Here is an 18,435-nt window from a genome sequence, read left to right as displayed (position 1 = left end):
TACAGGTTACATATTATAGATCCAATATAAAAAACCCCACGTTCCTGTCAAACAACCAAACCTGCCCGTGCTCTGCCCCTTATTTTCAAGCCATTCTCACTGAATTTTCAACCAGGAAGTGTTGGAGGTAGGGAATTTCCTGAGGAACTCTGCCTGCACTTGCAGGAAGCCCTGTGTTGGACTCCGAGGCAGTTGCCATCGGCGTCAGTGGGACAGGCAGGGTTTTTCCTTGGCCCAACTGGTCTGTCTCATTGAATTCCTTCATGTGGTTTTTCTTGCAGGACGGGAAAGAGTTTGGAATAGGGGATCTCGTGTGGGGAAAGATCAAGGGTTTCTCCTGGTGGCCTGCCATGGTGGTGTCCTGGAAGGCCACCTCCAAGCGTCAGGCAATGTCTGGCATGCGGTGGGTTCAGTGGTTTGGCGATGGCAAGTTCTCCGAGGTGAGTCCAGGGCAGGGCGAGCTTTCATGGGCTTGCAGACCCACAGTGTTTTCCTTCCCTTCCTTTTACAGTTGCCTTTTAAGATAACGGCCTGCTTTCTGCAGATGGATGAGACTCTGTGACTCTGTGTGTCCAAAAGGAGGACAAAAACTTCCCTTGCTCATTGGCTCACACATGCCCAGAGCTCTGGATCCATGGCCACCTGGGCTCTGTTGGTCTATTTCTCTGTGCAAGAGTCACCAGTATGGATTCTGAGGGGCAGGAGTGGCCACCCGGGAAGATACCCTCAAAATACTCCAGTGGAGAAGCCTGGAAGAGACAGAAGGGGTGTCTGACTCAGTCATTTAGTCCTAGGGGCAGAGACATCCCTGGCTGGGCTTAGAGATGGATCCAGGGTCACCTGTTGACAGTTATGGAAAAGTTCTTTGAGTGGTGATTTCAGTGTTTCTTGATTATTGATATTAGCCATTTAAAGCTCACCTTTTGTATATACATATATATATTTAAAAAAAAATACTTTATTAAGACAAAAATTTGCTTACAGTGCAGTGCATAGATCTTAAATGATCTATGATTCAATGAATTTTCAAAAATGTATGCACATATGTAAACAATATCTCAACCCAAATATAGAACATTTCGACCTCTGCAGTACGTTCCCTGTACACACCACCCCCGTAGGTGACCGCTGTTCTGATTTCTATCACTATAGACTAGTTTGGATTATACACAAACTTATGTAGATAATATAATATGTACTGTTTTGTGTCTGGCTTCTTTTCATGTACATAGATTTTTGAAAGTTGTCCTGTTGTAATACTCATCTTTCTTGATGAGAGTCTATGTTGGGGATGAATCAGGCTATTTTGATTCTTACACCTTTTGAAGACACCTTCGTAGACCTCCAGGTTTTGATTAGAATGCGGCAAACAATACTTTTCCTGTGATGTTGTCTTTAGCGCATCCCTCAACGTGTCCAGAGGTTAGGTGAGGAACAGCAGAACAAGTGGGCTGGGGTGGAGGCAGGTGTGGGAGTGAAGGACCAGCCTAGTACATCTGTGGGACTTGGCCTCAAGTTGAGATTTTGGTTTTCCCATAAATTGGGCCATTTGCCATTAACACATTGAAGTTCTCAAAGGGCAAGAATAATATGACCTGGAGTCTCCCTGGTGGGGAGAGTCTGCATACAGAGGTCCTCCTTGGCCAGCAGAGGGAGCTGAAGGACGAATGTCCTGGGCCTGTGCTCTCCCTGAAGCATCTAATTGCAGGGCGATGACTTGTGTGCAATGAAATGAAAAAAAACATGGAGTGTTTGTAATTGCTTTGGCCCAGTGAGACATAAAATGTGCTTAGCAAGACTTAGCAAGACTGCGTCTGATGCTAATATTTAAGATGCTGTTATGTTAGCATTATGGGATGGGATTGCAATATGGGGCCTGGTGCTTAGGCCGCTTGCTGTATTGAAGCAGTTTGGCATTGGGGTAGCACCTGCATTTCCATGCACAACTGTGTTGAATCCCAGTTCCTTCTCACCAGTAGTGGCAACACCCCTATGGGTGGTTGGGCTTAGAGATTGAGAGGGAGCATGAGTGCCAGCACTGGGGAGAATGAAATATCACATGTCTTGTCAGCTCTGAAACCTGAACGCCCAGTTTCATCTCATAATTGGCAACCCAAGTGTTTCATGCATGGCCTGGGGACTTGGGGATGAGACTTATAGAATATGGATCTTTAGCCCCAGTGGAATTCTTGTATTAACAATTCACGATTACTAAAAAGAGCTTACTCTGTGCCAGGCACTGTTCTCTAAACACATCCATTAGCTCAATAAAAGGCTAAAGTAAGTAGACAGTAAATAGTAATCACAGCTATTTGTCATGCTCACGAAGGAGGAAAGAACATGTGCAAAACCCCTAAAATTGGAGCATCCATGGTGAATTTCAAGACTGAGCTGCAAGGGGGTCACACCAGGGATCATGAAAGTCATTTGCTCTGAAAATATCTGTGAACCTGATCCCCAGGAATAAGCTCATGAGAAACCCAGGGCACCCAAGACACAGGCTGTAGGTGAATGTTGATGATGGCTTTCTCTTCTAGATACCAGCAGATAAGTTGGTGGCCTTGGGGTTGTTCAGCCACCACTTTAACCTGGCGACCTTCAATAAGCTGGTCTCTTACAGGAAGGCCATGTACCACGCTCTGGAGGTAACATGGTGGTGGGTGGCTAGGGCCTGGCCCCAAGAATGGGTGGGGTTAAAGCAAGAAACATACAGAAAGCCAACTCAGGCCTCGGTGTGGCCGAGGATGGGTTGGAGGGGACCGGGGCAAGCAGGGAGGAAGGAGGTTAAAAGACAGTGGCCTGATAGGCCGTGCTGGGAAGGGAAGGAAGGGATTTGAGACTGCCCATGATTTCCTAGTGCTACCCCAGCTCCCGGCTGGTCTCCGTCTGAATTGCCCACTGAATGAGGAAGGAGGAGCCCTGGGAAGTAGGAGGCGATATTCGAATCAGTGAGCAAGCTTTTCCAGAACTTGTGGTTCAGGGCCAAGACTGGGCAGCTGCTGAGGGTCAGCTGCTTCCTCCCCTTGTCTGTGGGATCCGTCAGGCTCTGTTCTTCCTCTACCTTGACTTGCAACTGAAAAGATCAGTGTCCTCTGTCCAGCATTTATGAGACAAGCTCTGTGCTTAATTAGACACGTAAGTCCTGGTGCTTCTGAAATAGGACTTAACACCTCCACACCTTCATTAGGGAAATAAAACAAGAAACCTGGAGCTTTCTCAGAGGCCATGAGACAGTGCTGGCTGATGCTTCTCCTATAGCTAAAAAGTGACACAGCTAATTCTGATCCTCTGCCCTCGAGAGGGAGCTGACCACTCCAGTTCCCTACAGGGAAGAGATCATATCTGGTGCCTGTGTGGGGAGACTTAAGGCTCCCCCCATGGCCTGTCCCTGCACAGGCCATTCCTCGCTGTCACATACCACAGCTCAGGACAGCTGTCTGGCTATGAAAGGGCCCAGTGTAAAGGGGAATGCAGGCCCCAGCAGGGGGCATCCCTGGGTGGGGCCAGGCAAGCACCCGCCCCTCCTCTTCATCAGATTCTCTCTCTATCTCGGCAGAAAGCCAGGATACGGGCTGGCAAAACCTTCCCCAGCAGCCCTGGAGACTCGCTGGAGGATCAGCTGAAGCCCATGTTGGAGTGGGCCCACGGGGGCTTTAAACCCACCGGGATCGAGGGCCTCAAACCCAACAACAGGCAACCAGGTGGGAATGGCTCCCTGTGGCAGCACCCCTGCTGCCGCTGGTGGGAGCATCCTGGCGAGATGCAGTCACCCCCTGCTGCCTCTCATCCCGCCCCGGCTTTACAGTAGCCAGTCAGCCCTGGCTGGCTCCTTAGTTTAGTTAGTTTTTTCCAACAGCCTAGCCTTTTCTAGTTTCACTGGACACTTTCCTGCCAAAAGGTCAAGTACATATAACCGGGATTGAATCTGTTCTTTGTTTTTTATTTATTTTTAAAATTTTTTTACATCTTTATTGGAGTATAATTGCTTTACAATGTTGTGTTAGTTTCTGCTCTATAACAAAGTGAATCAGCTATCTGTATACATATATCTCCATATCGCTTCCCTCTTGCGCCTCCCTGAATCTGTTCTTAAAGCTTGAGTAAACAGAGTCAAGATGGAATCTTCACTAGCACCTTTTTTAAAAGGAAAAAATAATTAAGCTCTGCATATTGGAGAAAACTTGGAATGTGTTTTAAAAAAAACCCCACAAACACCCAAAATCTATAAGTCACCTCCATTCAGAAAGGGGCATCATCTATCCTCACGTTGACCAATATTGCATTTCCCCCATTATTAGGGATCTGTGGTTTCTTGTTGTCACTCTCCAGAAATCCAGGATTTGTCTTATAATCCTTATATTTAACGCAGTGTTTTCTGTTTTGTTTTGTCCCTCCCCGCCAAAAGTGGTTAATAAGTCGAAGGTTCGTCGTGCAGGCAGTAGGAACTTAGAAGCAAGGAAACACGGTATTCCCTCCCCATCTTTTGACTATGCACTATTTTCTCTGCACTTTCTTTCAATTTCTTTGCATACACAGTGGTCACTGGAAAAGAATCAAATCTGTTAAAAGTCAACCTGAACTCTTACCCCTGCCCCTTCACTCCAACCTTCACAGCTGCCCTCCAGGGCAATATTTTTGGGTGTGCACGTCCTTCCAGCTCTTTCTGTACACTGGTTGGATTCCTGCTTTCCCTTTATTTCTCAATATTTATCGTATAAGCACTGTTAAATGTCATTTTCTCACTAAAGGGTCCTTATGATTTTTAACGGCTGTGTAATTTTCTCTCCTAGGGTCAGAGTCAAACTTAACCATGTCCCTTATAGATTATACTATATAGATTGAATAAAAATACAATGGAATTTATAGACATATAAACAGTAGCCACCTAATATAATTAAATGTTTTCTAGTAGCCACATTAAGAAGCTTAAAAAAAGAGTAAAATTAATATTGATCATACACTTAATCTATTTCCAACATTTTACCATTTACCACAGTCAGTATAAAAAAAATTAAGATATTTTACATGACCTTTTAGTCCTATTTTCAATATCTCGTTTTTGATGTGTCTTAGAACATCTCAATTTGGATGCTAAATTCTCATTAGAAATTGGATCAATTGCAGTTTTTAAATTCATGTAGAAGTTAAATGTAAAATGCAGTTCCTCAGTCATACAAGTGGCATTGCCAGTTCTCAGTAGCTACATGTGGCTATCAGCTCATTGGGGATCATAGACAGTGTCAGGGTTTCATCTGTAGACTGAGCTGTGCCTAATTCTCTTTGTGCTGGGTCTAGAGCATGTATTTTCCAACTACAGCTGTTGAAGACCCTGTACGTGGGTTAGCTACGTGAGGAGTTTTAAATTACGTCCTCATGCAAATTTTCCATGGAGGGACCTGAGACACCCAGGGTAGACTCATGTCATGGCCAGATGCAGCTGGCACCCAGGCACAGCAAGTAGGGTCCTGTCCTCCCAGCACCCTCCTCCCACCCAGCCATGGCTGCCTTCTCCTCACCTTTCACAGAGAACAAGACGCGAAGACGCACAGCTGAGGACTCCACCACCTCTGACTACTGCCCCCCAGCCAAGCGCCTCAAGACAAATTGTTATAACAATGGCAAAGACCGAGGAGAGGAGGACCAGAGTCGAGGTGATTGTGGGGCGAGGAGGCTGGGGGACGGTCCATCCTCAAGTGGAAGTGGGCAGGTAGTGAGGACCACTCAGCAAGGGCGTAGATGATCGGTAAGAGGCTCCCCGACCTCATCTCACACCTTCTCTTTTCTCAACAGAGCAAATGGCTTCGGATGTTTCCAACAACAAGAGCAATCTCGAAGGTAAGGCCCTATCCCTGGCTGGCTTCCCTGCCTGGGTAGTGCTCCCAGCCTGTGCTCCAGGCCTGCTGGTCTGCCCTGCAGAGGTCCACCCCCTACTCTGCGTTGACCTCAGGTCGAGGCGTGGACATCTTACTTAGATGCTACTTAGAATGAGTTGCCTGGTTTTCACTGAGGCTGATTCCTAAGGTCAGTGAGCGGGAGGTGTGCCTGGGGACAGAATGGAAATGAGGATGCTTGGGCCAGGAGAGCCCAAAATCTGAAACCATGATCTGTGGCCTCGTGAGCCCCCTGAACAAGCACTGCAACTGGCTTTGAGGTGAAAGGCAGACACACTTCACCACTGTCACTCTCAAAGCCAACTCTGGTTCTTTGCCCTGGCTGGGAATTCTGCTGGAGTTGAAACCGCCCAGTACACATCTAACGGAACTCGGAATGTGTGAGGACAGCTGTCTATTGCTTCCTCAGCCCGATGTCCTTTAGTCAACAAATATTAAGTGGATAGTCAGTGCTGGGTAGGAAAACAACAGAGCTGTTGACCCAGGGAGCCCTGATTGGAGCAGGCCCTTTTGATTCTGGGAACCTGGACCCATGATCCTCCTATCCCCCAAGGCTCCTTCATCTGTCTGCTTCCTGGCAGGGAGTGCTTGGTATTTATTTTGCAGGCCCGGTCCACCTGGTCAGTGATGTAGATCAGTAAGACCTGCTGATGTGAAGGGACAGGATAGCCTATAGTAAAAGGACCCAGGCTCTGAAATTACAGCCATGGCTGTGTGTAGGATTGGTCACGGGCAAGTCCTATCATGATGAGACAACAGGCAAACTGGCATCACCACAAATTCTCCAAAAGTCCCAGCCTGTAAAGAGTCTTTAAAGATGTTTCATACCAGACCCTCCAAGCTTGGTTCCTCTGCTGGCACAGCTGCTCCTTGTTCTGTTCTGTGGGCACCACCCTGCCCCCCATTTCTGGGTCAGACCTTTGCCTGTCCTGTGGGACCTTCTGCTTGGAGCTGTCGATTTAGCCTCTCCATCTGTGGAACAGAGATGGCAACTTTGAAGCACAGTCAAAGGAACAAATTGTGAAGAATCTTTGGCATATTCCTAACATGGAGTACATAAGAACAACGAGACACAAGGCTTCAGCAGCTGATCTTGGGGCTGTCATTGCCACAAGGTGCATCCCTGTCTTTCTTACAGATAGCTGTTTGTCCTGTGGTAGGAAAAACCCCGTGTCCTTCCACCCTCTCTTTGAGGGTGGACTCTGCCAGACATGCCGGGTAAGACCAATCCCCGCCCTGGACTTTCCTGCCCCTTCCCTTCTTCTCAACTTCCCTGCACTTCCCTAGAATAAAGCACCTGCGTGTAGGCGGTCGGGAAGGCTCTAGTGGGGCTGATCGCCCCACCCTTCACTCCAAGGGGCGGTGCCCCGCAGACCCCAGCTAGCTGTCCCTGTAAAGAGCACCAGGCCGCCCATGACCTGTTCTGTGGCTGCGTCCTAGGGCCTCCGCCAGTGAGCAAGCGAGCGGGGCTTGGAGGTCCCCGGTCTCCGATTTCACAGGCATTTCTCTCTGGCTGCCAGGACCGGTTCCTTGAGCTGTTCTACATGTACGACGACGACGGCTACCAGTCCTACTGCACCGTGTGCTGCGAGGGCCGCGAGCTGCTCCTTTGCAGCAACACCAGCTGCTGCCGGTGAGCACGGGGACTGGAGCCTCGCTGACCTGGGGACGGGGCCCGGAGCCAGTATTATATCTGTGGGGGCCTGTCCTTGAAGGTTCTATGTCCCTGAAGTAGAACTGGGATGTCGGGATGGGTTGAAGAAAGGCAGGGAGCGGGCTAGAGAAGGATCTGCAGAGCTGCCTGTGGACCGAGGGTGCCCAGGTTTCCAGGGAGAGATTGCTGTTCCTCGCACACAGGGCCTTGCTGCCCATGGGGAGGGGCAACTGGGGGCCCGAGAGGGTTTCAGCCAGCACACGCCAGCCCCGTGGGGAGGGTGGGGCTCGCAGGAGAGCCGCCTGATGACGGCCACCCCTCCTCCCCGCCACCCGGCGTAGGTGCTTCTGTGTGGAGTGCCTGGAGGTGCTGGTGGGCCCGGGCACAGCGGCGGACGCCAAGCTGCAGGAGCCCTGGAGCTGCTACATGTGCCTGCCCCAGCGCTGCCATGGCGTCCTGCGGCGCCGCAAGGACTGGAGTGTGCGCCTGCAGGCCTTCTTCACCAGCGACCCGGGGCTCGACTACGTAAGCTTGGCACCCACCCCAGTGCATGGAGTTCACAGAAACAAAGCTCCGCTGTACGGAGGAGCGTCTGAGAGCCTCAGACTGGAGCCCCGGCTAATTAATTGTCCCGTGTGCACTTCCCAGGCGGCTCCAGTGTTCTTCCCTCCCCTCCCTCTTGGCTTGGCTTTTTCAAGGGCCTGCTGAAGAAATAGGGATGGAACTGACCCAGACTTACTTAGTCTTAGTGGAACTGCAGAGGGGAGGGAAGCCTGGGACCTACTCCCAAGTCTTAGTGGGCATATATGGCTTTTCCTGGGCTGCAAGTTCATGGAGGAGCACATGTCTTTTTGTGGGTGACTTTGCACCCGTGTCAGAGCCTCATCTGTTCCGTGTCTAAGGGTGGAAGGGCCATCTGTGCCAAAGCTCCCCAGGGCATCCCAGCGAAGAAAGGGCAGAGCTCAGGGCTTGTGTCCCTCAGAGGAAGGCCAGCCCTTCTTCCAGAGCTTGAGTCCCCCTCCCCACACCCACACCTTGACCTCCATGACCTCTTTATTTAACCTGGCAGGAAGCCCCCAAGTTATACCCTGCGATTCCCGCAAACCGGAGGCGACCCATTCGAGTCTTGTCCCTGTTTGACGGAATTGCGACAGGTGAGTTAGGGGTTCACCTGGGGATGCTCACCTGATCCACGTGTCCGTTGTCAGTGTCAAGAAAGACCCCTGGGAAGTACCTGTTGGTCACCTGTTCTGAGAAATCCACTGGCTCCTTGTTTCTCTCCTCAAACCTCTCCACCATTTCACCCACCTGGTCCTCTTTTGGTCATTTTTAAAGGCATGCATATTTTAGCCTCTGCATTTTATTTTTTATTATGTACAGGAATTTTGGAAAATTATTTTCCGTTCCATAAGCATAGATACATTGGAGATTATTAATTGGGCAACTCTCCTCCTAACATCTCTAATCTTGGTTCCCTCCCGTTTCCTCTAGGTTTCCCATGTATAGAATAAGCATAGCCGACATGCATGTTTGCCCCTGGGCACTTTGCCTGATTTAACTCATTTAATTGTCAGAACTGCCCTGTGGTGAATTGTTATGAACATTTCCCTTTCAGGAGGGCAGGAAGCAGTGAGAATGCGTTGCTGTGCACTTAGCCTCACTTGTACTTCTATTTGTTCACCAGTGTCCACCTGCTTAAAACACTGACAGCTTTTAAAGCTTTTTTTTCTCAGCATGGTTTTGGAGAAGATACCCATTCATGTATCTGACTCTGCTGGGGCGGTAGATGGGGGGCCTTGGCTATGTGCCTGTCAGTTTTAATAAATGCTGCCAGTGGGCTATACCAGTTATACATACATATTTTCTTCATGAAACTCCGCAAAGAGCCTGGGGGGCCCAGTGTGCAGTTAGGGTTAGACCCTGCCATCTGCAGGGGTACACTTGAGGACTGCCATGGCCTTGCTGTGTCTGGTGTGAGTTCTGGAGATGGCTTAGAGTAACTGAAAGGAGGGGCCCTTGGCAGGACAACCCTGATGTCTTTTCTCTCCCCCTCAACCCCCCTCCCCCAAACAGGGTACTTGGTCCTCAAAGAATTGGGCATCAAAGTGGAGAAATATGTCGCCTCTGAAGTGTGTGAAGAGTCCATCGCCGTTGGAACTGTTAAGCATGAGGGCAATATCAAATATGTGAACGACGTCAGGAATATCACAAAGAAAAACGTGAGGGCAGCCCCCCTCTTCCTCCACTCCCTGAGCCCCCGACGTCCTCACAGCCACGTTGCCACCTTCTCCATGCCCGGGGTTGTGGCAGAAGAGAAGGTTTGGTTCCATCAAGCTGTAGTGTTAAACCCGCAACTTGGAAATCATTCAGAATGATTTAGATCTCAGCGTATCCTGAGCATTTGGTTTTCTTGGGTCAAAAGTGGAGTTGGGCGACTGAAATGACCAAGCAAGACCTAGAAGTGGGTTTTCTTCTAGCTGGTTACCTGGAACCCAGGCTGTTCACCTCTCCATCCTCACCCCCATCCCTGACTGTTTTTCTCTTGCAGATTGAAGAATGGGGCCCCTTTGACTTGGTGATTGGTGGAAGCCCATGCAATGATCTCTCAAATGTGAACCCTGCCAGGAAAGGCCTGTATGGTGAGCATCCCTTCTTTCCCATGGCCCCAAGAGACCCTATGTCCCTTGAGTGCTGGTCCAGGAGGAGTGGCCTGAGAAGGAGCTGTTAGCTTCTGGCCAAACTTACCTGTTGTCTCTGTTCATGCCTCATTGTGACTCCCCAGTCCCCAGAGATACAAATGAGTACTGCAGTGCTGATGCCTGTCATTGCAGAGGGTGGCAGGGAGAAGGGACAGTAAGGCATCAGCCTTAGCTGGTCATTGGGAACCCATTGGTCTCAATATGGAGGGGTGGGCTGAACGTTTTGAACCTGGCTCTACCGTTTTCTTTTGTGGGCTCAGAGGGCACAGGCCGGCTCTTCTTTGAGTTCTACCACCTGCTGAATTACACACGCCCCAAGGAGGGTGAAGACCGGCCTTTCTTCTGGATGTTTGAGAACGTGGTGGCCATGAAGGTTGGCGACAAGCGGGACATCTCTCGGTTCCTGGAGGTGAGGGGACCCGGGGTCTTGATTGTCAAGATAACATGAGCATGAAGGCCCTGCTGGCAACAGGGGTGTAGGGTATTTCCAGTGTTGGGAATGATTTCCGGGCTCCCCATGGAGGGCATGGCTAGATCTGAGAGTAATGGAATGGAGTGGGTTGGTTCTCTTTAGTACTTGGAAAACATTTGATCTCTCACCTCACCCCAAACCCACTGAAGTCAGATGATGAAACCATCACCTACTTCTGGAGGCATCATGAAAGAGATTTTTTACTCTAGAGAGTTTTTTTTTTCTCACCCTTGTTCCCAGAAACTCTGCATTAGGGACCACAGGCAAGTTAATTATTTACTGTTTAATATGCATCAAGCATTGTAGTAAATACTTTATATACATACTTATTTCCCCCCAACTTTAGAGCTAAAGTTCTGCTAGTGAGTTATAGAACGGCTGTTCAGTTCCCTCATGCCGTGTGGAACCTGACCAATCAGTGCAGAAGTCAGATTTTGCCAACACTGCATTTCCATAACCAGGATCTCAACCTGCTGGATTTCAATTTTGAGTTGCTTTTACCACTGTACACAGTACATTCTGTAATAACGTGGCGTGCCCCAGGGGATACCTTCTCTTACAACCTGCCGGTCTGATCTGGTCTCTTTCCCCACCATTAATACGGGGGCACTAGCTATGTCCTTCAGTCAGATTCTTGAAGGAGGACTTGGTCTGTCCCTTGCCTGGCAGGACCATGCTCCTCCACAGCCAGGGACTGCCATGTCACCTGTCTGCCGCCTGAATTCTGCCATGGGCTCCCAGCAGCTGCCCTTCTCTCTCCCTGCAGTGTAATCCAGTGATGATTGATGCCATCAAAGTGTCTGCTGCTCACAGAGCCCGATACTTCTGGGGCAACCTGCCTGGGATGAACAGGTAACAAGGGGCTCCGAGTGGGGCAGGTAACAGCCAAGTTTAATATAACTAATGGTATGAGCCATTAACCATCGACTCTTAGGAAAGAGACACATTGGAACCTTGTAGAAAGAGCTGGCTCTGCTGAGAAAAGCCCTCACCCTCTGCTTCAGACCAACCCCTTCAACCATAGGGTTGTGGTTGAAGTCTGTTAGACTGTACACCAAGTACCTGAGAATCTCAGGCCAGGATTCCTCAGTACATTTATTTCTGCTCTGCCTAGGGACCTGGTGCTTAAAAGTGCCATGTGTTGGAGCAGGCTTCTTCCCAGCAAGGGATGCTGATGTTTCTACACCCCACCTCTCCTCCTAGATACGGTCCATTGGGAAATGAACTTAATCTCCCTGCCCCTGAGATGAAGTGATCCCTGGACCAGGCCTGTGGTGACCAATCAGGTGGCAGAGCTGAGACAACAATTGGTAGCCCAAAGCCTGTCTCCCTTGGATTTTCTTGACTGAGATCTTTCCCCAACTTTTCATTAGTCCTTTCACGTTGAAAGCCACAAGGCAAGTGGCTTGGCTGAGGATTAATTATCTCCTTTATGTGGCTTCACGGAGACCAACCTGCTAATTAAGATACCAAATGTGATGGTAATATAACTTGCAAATGAGTTAGCTTCAAAAAAAATCTTCTTTAAAAGGAAGTGTTGGAAGCATAACTTTCAGACATTTAGCAAAGTGTGGACAGAGGTGAGAAGGTACTGGAATAGCTTGGGATTTCTGTTGGGTGTCTTACATTTTTATTATCAGCCCATCAGATGGTGCAACATCCATGTCTGGAATGAACTTGGCTTATTCACTCCATTCCTGAGCTCTCACCCTGCCAGGCACTTCTGTTCCTGCTGCTAGTTCCGTGGTGACTAGATGTCAGTCTTGGCTCTCACAGAGCCAGTGGGGGAGGCGTAGAGAAGACAAATGATTTCAGGGTCAGGGTTGGAGGGGGCACTGGAAGAGTTGATGAGGAGGCTTCTCATCCCAGCAGGACCCAAAGTGATGGAGTGGAGACATGCAGTTGAGAGCAGAAGGGAGAGGGTCAGGGAAGCCAGTGACGGGCATTCGCAGAGCAGCTTGGAGAACAGTGTTCCAGGGGTGGGGAGTGGGTGTGAGAGGAGGGCTGAGAACTCCGAAGTATGGGCCAAATTATGTGAGGTTTGTAGTCATGGCAACACATTTACTTTGACCCAGGAGTTCACGTGAGATTTTAAGCAGATGAGATGAGTTGTGTCTCTGGTTCTCAGGGTTTCTGGTGGAAGAATAATAGACTATCATGTGATGAGTGCAGAAGTGGGGAGGCAGCTGAGGTGTTGTTCAGAGGAGGGGGGCTCTGACTTTGATTATTGTGTTGTGCCCAAGAGGTGCCATCCACATGCACTGAACACAATGAGAGCAGTGGCTCCAGGAGGGTGTCCTGTGGAATTACAGGGAGGGATCAGATTCTAGATAATGGGATTTGCTGAGCATTATCTGAGTTGGGATGAGAAGTGAACTGCTACATGTGGGCTCTGCAGGATCCATGACTCAGCCAGCGTCAACCACGGGTCACAGACCCAAATCCAGCCTTTAGACCAAACATCTTGGTTGTTAAGATTTCAGTCCTAGAATCAACAGAAGGTAGAGCAGGGCTGTGAGCCCTTAGCTCCCCTGGGTCCATGGAAGAGTTGGGAATAGAGAGAGGGTGAGGTCAGTGAGGTATTATTCTGTGTTCGATGGCCCCTCTTGTGGGCACCATATCCAATCTTATGTCTGATTTCTTTTTGGCCTTGGAGTTCCTTACACAGGGATGCTGTGGCATTCATCAACTCTGTGCATTCACACCTCTCGCTGGTTTTCTGGTCTGGACTTCAGTTTAACCACTTCAGTTTCTAAAGTTCTATCCATTTTCCTTCTCAAGCACCTGTTTTCCTCTCTCTGCTTTTGCAGGTTTCAGTGGTGAAAGTTACAAGGGGGAATTAATTTTAGTCCACTTGTGAACCACCTTTTGTCTTTAGTTGGACCCACTATTAAAGCCTCCTGAGGCTGCATTCCAGCAATAAGCCAACAAATCATGGGTTTGATGTGCTAGTTGTAGTGAGTAGACCCACAAAGACCTAATCCAAGCTCCTGAGGCTCAGAGAGGTGGCAGAATTTGCTCAAGGTCATTCACTCAGCCAGTGAGCAGTGGGGCTGAGACTGAGGCGTCTCCTGACTCCTCCAACAATGGGCTTCCCCATCCTGCTCCCCTCAGTGAAGGAGCTTTGACTACTGTTAACATTTGGGAAGGAGGAGCATTCACTCCTGGACATTGGGCTCCCCGACCCCCGGCCCCCATCAAGGGGCTAGTCTGTCCTTGGCTCAGCACACAGGCTTGTGCTCATGCCAGGGCCATTTTTATCATGTATTTGTAGCAAAGTTCACTGCCAGAGCACATTTTGCAGCTTGGGCTCTCACTCCCACCTTGGGAGGCACCTAGCCAAGGCCCCTTTCCAGGTGGTAGAAAGTAATGGGTTTTGGATGTTCTCAGGCCTGTGATAGCATCAAAGAATGATAAACTCGAGCTGCAGGACTGCCTGGAGTTCAATAGGACAGCAAAGGTAAGATGTGCTCTGTGCCTGGCCCACTGGGAAATGCACTTGGTGATCTCTAATCGGGACTTGACCTTGGTGTCCAATTTGTTCCTGCCCCTCCCCCCACGTGACTCCCTGGTGCTGGGCTTCTTTCCCCACATAATTGTTCTATCCTGTCTTCAAGTACAGTGTAGGAGAGGTTCTTGATAAACAAAAATTACTGAGAAAAGTCAAGTAGACTTTCCGATTGTGAAGGCACACTCCACGGAGACTCAGCTCATCCTCCCAGTGAGAAATGAGTACACTTTTGCAAAAAAAAAAAAAAAAAAAAAAATCTATGGTTAAGTCATGGATAATTCTATTAAGATCTCCATAAACTTACTTTTCAATGTTTCCATTAAGCTAAGCTCCATTCATTCAAACCCTGGTTGACCATCCTCTACAATCTGGGTGGACTTTTAATTTTGCTTAATCTTGCTTGATCAATAACTCTGTTTTCTTGGTCCCCATGTGATCTCATTTGTGGTCATTTGTTGTTTATCTCTTGTTCTCTCTGAGGCTCGTCCTTCCTGTTCATTAACTTCTTGGCGTTTGTGGGAAGCACAGAGTGTTCTTGTCCTTCCAACTCTCCTTTTCTCATTCCCTGTCGGAGCCCGGCCCTGCCACTCTCTCTCTCCCACCCACCCTCCCTCCTCCTTCCCTTACCTGCTTCTGAGCCTTGACCCAGAACCCTTCATTCTGTGCTCACTCCATGATGTCGTTTTGTTCTCCAGTTAAAGAAAGTACAGACAATAACCACCAAGTCGAACTCGATCAGACAGGGGAAAAACCAACTTTTCCCTGTTGTCATGAATGGCAAAGAAGATGTTTTGTGGTGCACTGAGCTAGAAAGGTGAGCAAGGCTGTATGTGGAAAGGGGAATCAAGCAGATAGAGAGAAAGGGGAAGAAAACATGGTTAAGGCCAGCAGTGCGAATGGGCAAGTGCTTGCCTTAATTCCACATGTTCTCACTGACCTTCTGTGTTAGCAGGGCTGGGAGTAACCTTTTCAGTTAGTGTTTATTTCCTAGCAGAAATGGCAAAAGGGTTGTGGTGGTGAGGAATCCAACACATGAGGTCATGAGACAGCACATCTGTCTATGTTGGCTGTGCTGCCCTGGCATTTGCCTGCCCCACCATGCTGGGACACTAGGATGTGTGAGGATCCAGCTAAAGGAAACCCCGCCGACATGCCATTGCTCTTTCTCAGGATTCCTCCTGCCAAGTTGCTTGTTCTAAAGCTGATTCCTCCTTAGCCACAGTCTGTCTTCTCCCTTATCCATTTATTTGACGAAGTTGGTAGTGTGTCTATTTTGATTCAGAGAACCAGCTCTTAGATTTCATTTCTCCTGTTCTGTATTTAATTTTTTTCTCTCACTCCTTTTGTTTTATATTGTTATTGTGATTAGAATGTAGTAAGGGCTATGACTATTCCTCTTTACATTTTTGGTTGTGTTTTGCGGTTATTTGATAGAGTATTTACATTCCAGATATTTTAGTTCTACAACTGGATTTATTTCTTGGTTTAATTTGTGGTATTAGATTGTAAACCTGGGAAAGAATGAGGTCCAGTGTATCTGTAGCCTCTTCCCAGACCTGTGGTAGAATTCCATTCAGGAGGCTGTTGGTATATTTGGTTGCCATCTACCATTAAGTCCAGCTTGGCCCTTGATCCAGCAGTTTGCTTTGAAGAAAGAAAGAAAATGCAGGATGCTTCAGTTTACTCATGGTAAATTATCTGAGCATCTGATGATTGGAAATAAGGTCCATTTTGTGAGTGTCCTTATTCTTTACTAAGGCAATTGCCTAACTTCTGTCCTTGTGTGGTTTGAGGAGAGGTACGTTTCTGTCTGCTGGCTGGCTGGCCATCTTGGCATTCATTCATTTGAGAAAGGTCCACTGAGCACCATCTATGTGCCAGGAGCATTGTGCCAGTGTAGGGGCATGCACAAGACAGGTGCCCTCAGAGAGGGACCATGCCCTCATGACAGTCCTTTGTGCTGAAGAACTGGTGGGCCTGACCTCTGGGGGTCAAGAGAGGGCTCATGTGAAGGCCTGGTGGGCCTGGTGGAAGGGATGGGTCAAAGGTCAGGAAGAGCAGCGCCACGTTGGCTGCCAAGGCGAGGATCTCCCAGAGGCGTTAGCACGCTGGAGGGGCACATCTGACTCCCAGTGTTTTCACTCTGGTGCCCCCCTCCCCCACCCCCAGGATCTTCGGCTTTCCCGTACACTACACAGATGTGTCCAACATGGGCCGTGTTGCCCGCCAGAAGCTGCTCGGGAGGTCCTGGAGTGTACCTGTCATCCGACACCCTCTTCGCCCCCTGAAGGACTACTTTGCATGTGAATAGTACCCCAGGCACCAGAGGCGTGTGGGCAGAGCCACGACCCAGGAGGTGCACCCAGGCTCTGCCCTTCCCAGCTCAGCTGTGTGGGGGTCGGGCCGAGTACCCTCGTCAGGAGCAGAGCTGCCTTGTCCCCTCCTGGCAGGGGGACCCCGAGGTGCCATCTCCTTGTGCACAATTTCAGACCTGGCGCTCGGAGCGGCCAAACACGGTGCTTATTTTGTCTTCTAAAATTTTAAAACTTGAAATAGGTAGTAAGATGGCTTTTTTTTCCCTCCTGGGTTTACTGCTCAGAGAAACGATGGCTAAGATACCAAAACCACAGTGCCGACAGCTCTCCGATACTCAGGTTAATGCTGAAAAATCACCCAAAGACAGTACTGCAAGACTTTAATTTTTTAAATGTCTGCAGCTCCTTGTTTCCAGGAGTGTGTGGCAGTAGACATGTAGCTAAGGGACCTTTTAAGGGCCTAGGATGGTTTCTTCTAGGGCTAGCAGAAGAGGACATGATGTCCATGTCTGTCTTGAATTTTCCCCGGCACGTTCCCCTGGCCTCAGTATAAAGGGCTGGGATCCGGGGCCCATTTAGAGTATTTTCCACAAGGATGGTGATTTCAGCCGGGATGACATCATCATCACTTTCAGGGCTATTTTTTTCCCCCATAAACCCAAGGGCAGGGCTACCCTTAGCTAAATCCCTCCCAGTGACTGCAATAGAACCCTCTGGAAGCTCAGGAAGGGGTGGGCTGGGTTATAAGCTGCCATATATTGTGTAGACAGGTATGGATTCTCACTGTCTTCTCCCCTTCCCTGTGTGAGGGGGGAGAAGGAGGAGGCTTAGGTAAGACGCCACCCCACCCATCCCCCCACCCTCCAGACTACTCCGCAGGCACAGGTCCCCAGATTAGAAGTAAGACACCCCAATTCCTTAGGCTTCTCTAAACTCAGCAGTGACAGCCAGGGGCAGAAGCACATTCCTCGCACTTTCCCCTCATCTAAGAGACTGCAGGGGGAAACTGCAATAAAAGCTCGACCCTCCCTCCAGAGATTTTAAAGTCCTTTTTTATTCCATGATAAATCGATAAATCGTTTTTAGGGAGAATGGGAGGTCGGACAAGCTGCATTTCAGAAATGCTGTCGTAATGGTTTTTAACACCTTTTACTCTTCTTACTGGTGCTATTTTGTAGACTAAGGAACAATGTTGACAGGTTTTGTGGGAGGTTTTTTTATACACTTTTTTTTTAAAAATCTCAGACATCTATTTTTGTTTTAACATTTTCATATATTTTTTTTTTTTTTGTTACTGGAGCCATGTAACAAAGTATGGGGAAAAATTGTGCCTTGTTTCAACAGTTTTGCTAATTTTTAGGCTGAAAGATGACAGATGCCTAGAGTTTACCTTATGTTGAATTAAAATCAGTATTTCTCTAACAGTCTGGTGTCCCTTTTGTTCTTTTGCAGGTCAGGTGGGTGGGGTATGTTGAGGGCCTGGTTAAAGTGGAAAGGTGGGTGGTCGCAGTAGGTCATTCATTCAACAAGCCCAGTACATAAGTACCACGGTGGCCCCCAAATCTAGTGCCATGGTCCCCAAACTCCAATGTATCAGCATTCCCTGGAAGACTTGTTCAGTGGAGATTTCTCGGCCCCATCCCCAGAGTCTGATTCATTAAGTCTGGAGTGGAGCCTGAGAATTCCATGCTGCTGGTCCAAGAACCAATCTCGGCTAGTGAATGGGTTTCTAAACCTTGGTTCCCCAAACAAACAACTGGAGTGCCTGAGTTCATTTAAAGCCTTGATGTCTGGAACAGCCATTTCCAGATTATTACAGCTCTTGGGTAGCTGGTGAAGATGACTCAGGAATCCCAGGGCTGATCCTCCAGCTCCTTGTCCCTCTGTAGGCTT

General features: G+C 48.8%; 1 protein-coding gene across 9 annotated transcripts in view; it reads left to right on the top strand.

Annotated features, from left to right (window-relative positions):
• Positions 1-17,947, top strand: part of DNMT3B (DNA methyltransferase 3 beta) — a 36,596-nt gene extending 18,649 nt beyond the window's left edge. For 4 of the 9 annotated variants that reach the window (XM_036827329.1, XM_036827328.1, XM_036827330.1 and 1 more), the window contains 16 exons: positions 282-440; positions 2,538-2,645; positions 3,557-3,701; positions 5,526-5,651; positions 5,791-5,835; positions 7,030-7,109; positions 7,412-7,524; positions 7,887-8,070; positions 8,615-8,699; positions 9,619-9,764; positions 10,094-10,184; positions 10,505-10,653; positions 11,483-11,568; positions 14,107-14,176; positions 14,923-15,041; positions 16,397-17,947. In XM_036827329.1, the coding sequence (XP_036683224.1) occupies positions 282-440; positions 2,538-2,645; positions 3,557-3,701; positions 5,526-5,651; positions 5,791-5,835; positions 7,030-7,109; positions 7,412-7,524; positions 7,887-8,070; positions 8,615-8,699; positions 9,619-9,764; positions 10,094-10,184; positions 10,505-10,653; positions 11,483-11,568; positions 14,107-14,176; positions 14,923-15,041; positions 16,397-16,538 (1,848 nt within the window). In that variant the 3' untranslated portion in view covers positions 16,539-17,947. Of the gene's footprint in view, positions 1-281; positions 441-2,537; positions 2,646-3,556; positions 3,702-4,405; positions 4,466-5,525; positions 5,652-5,790; positions 5,836-7,029; positions 7,110-7,411; positions 7,525-7,886; positions 8,071-8,614; positions 8,700-9,618; positions 9,765-10,093; positions 10,185-10,504; positions 10,654-11,482; positions 11,569-14,106; positions 14,177-14,922; positions 15,042-16,396 lie in introns of all 9 variants that reach the window. The other 5 variants (XM_036827333.1, XM_036827332.1, XM_036827331.1 and 2 more) reach the window with 3 other exon arrangements.
• Positions 17,948-18,435: the final 488 nt, after the last annotated feature.

The sequence above is a fragment of the Balaenoptera musculus genome, chromosome 15 (genome assembly GCF_009873245.2).
Source record: "Balaenoptera musculus isolate JJ_BM4_2016_0621 chromosome 15, mBalMus1.pri.v3, whole genome shotgun sequence".
Classification (NCBI taxonomy): Eukaryota; Metazoa; Chordata; class Mammalia; order Artiodactyla; family Balaenopteridae; genus Balaenoptera; species Balaenoptera musculus.
The sequence above is the reverse complement of the archived record's forward strand: the minus strand, read 5'-3'. Positions and strand labels throughout refer to the sequence as shown.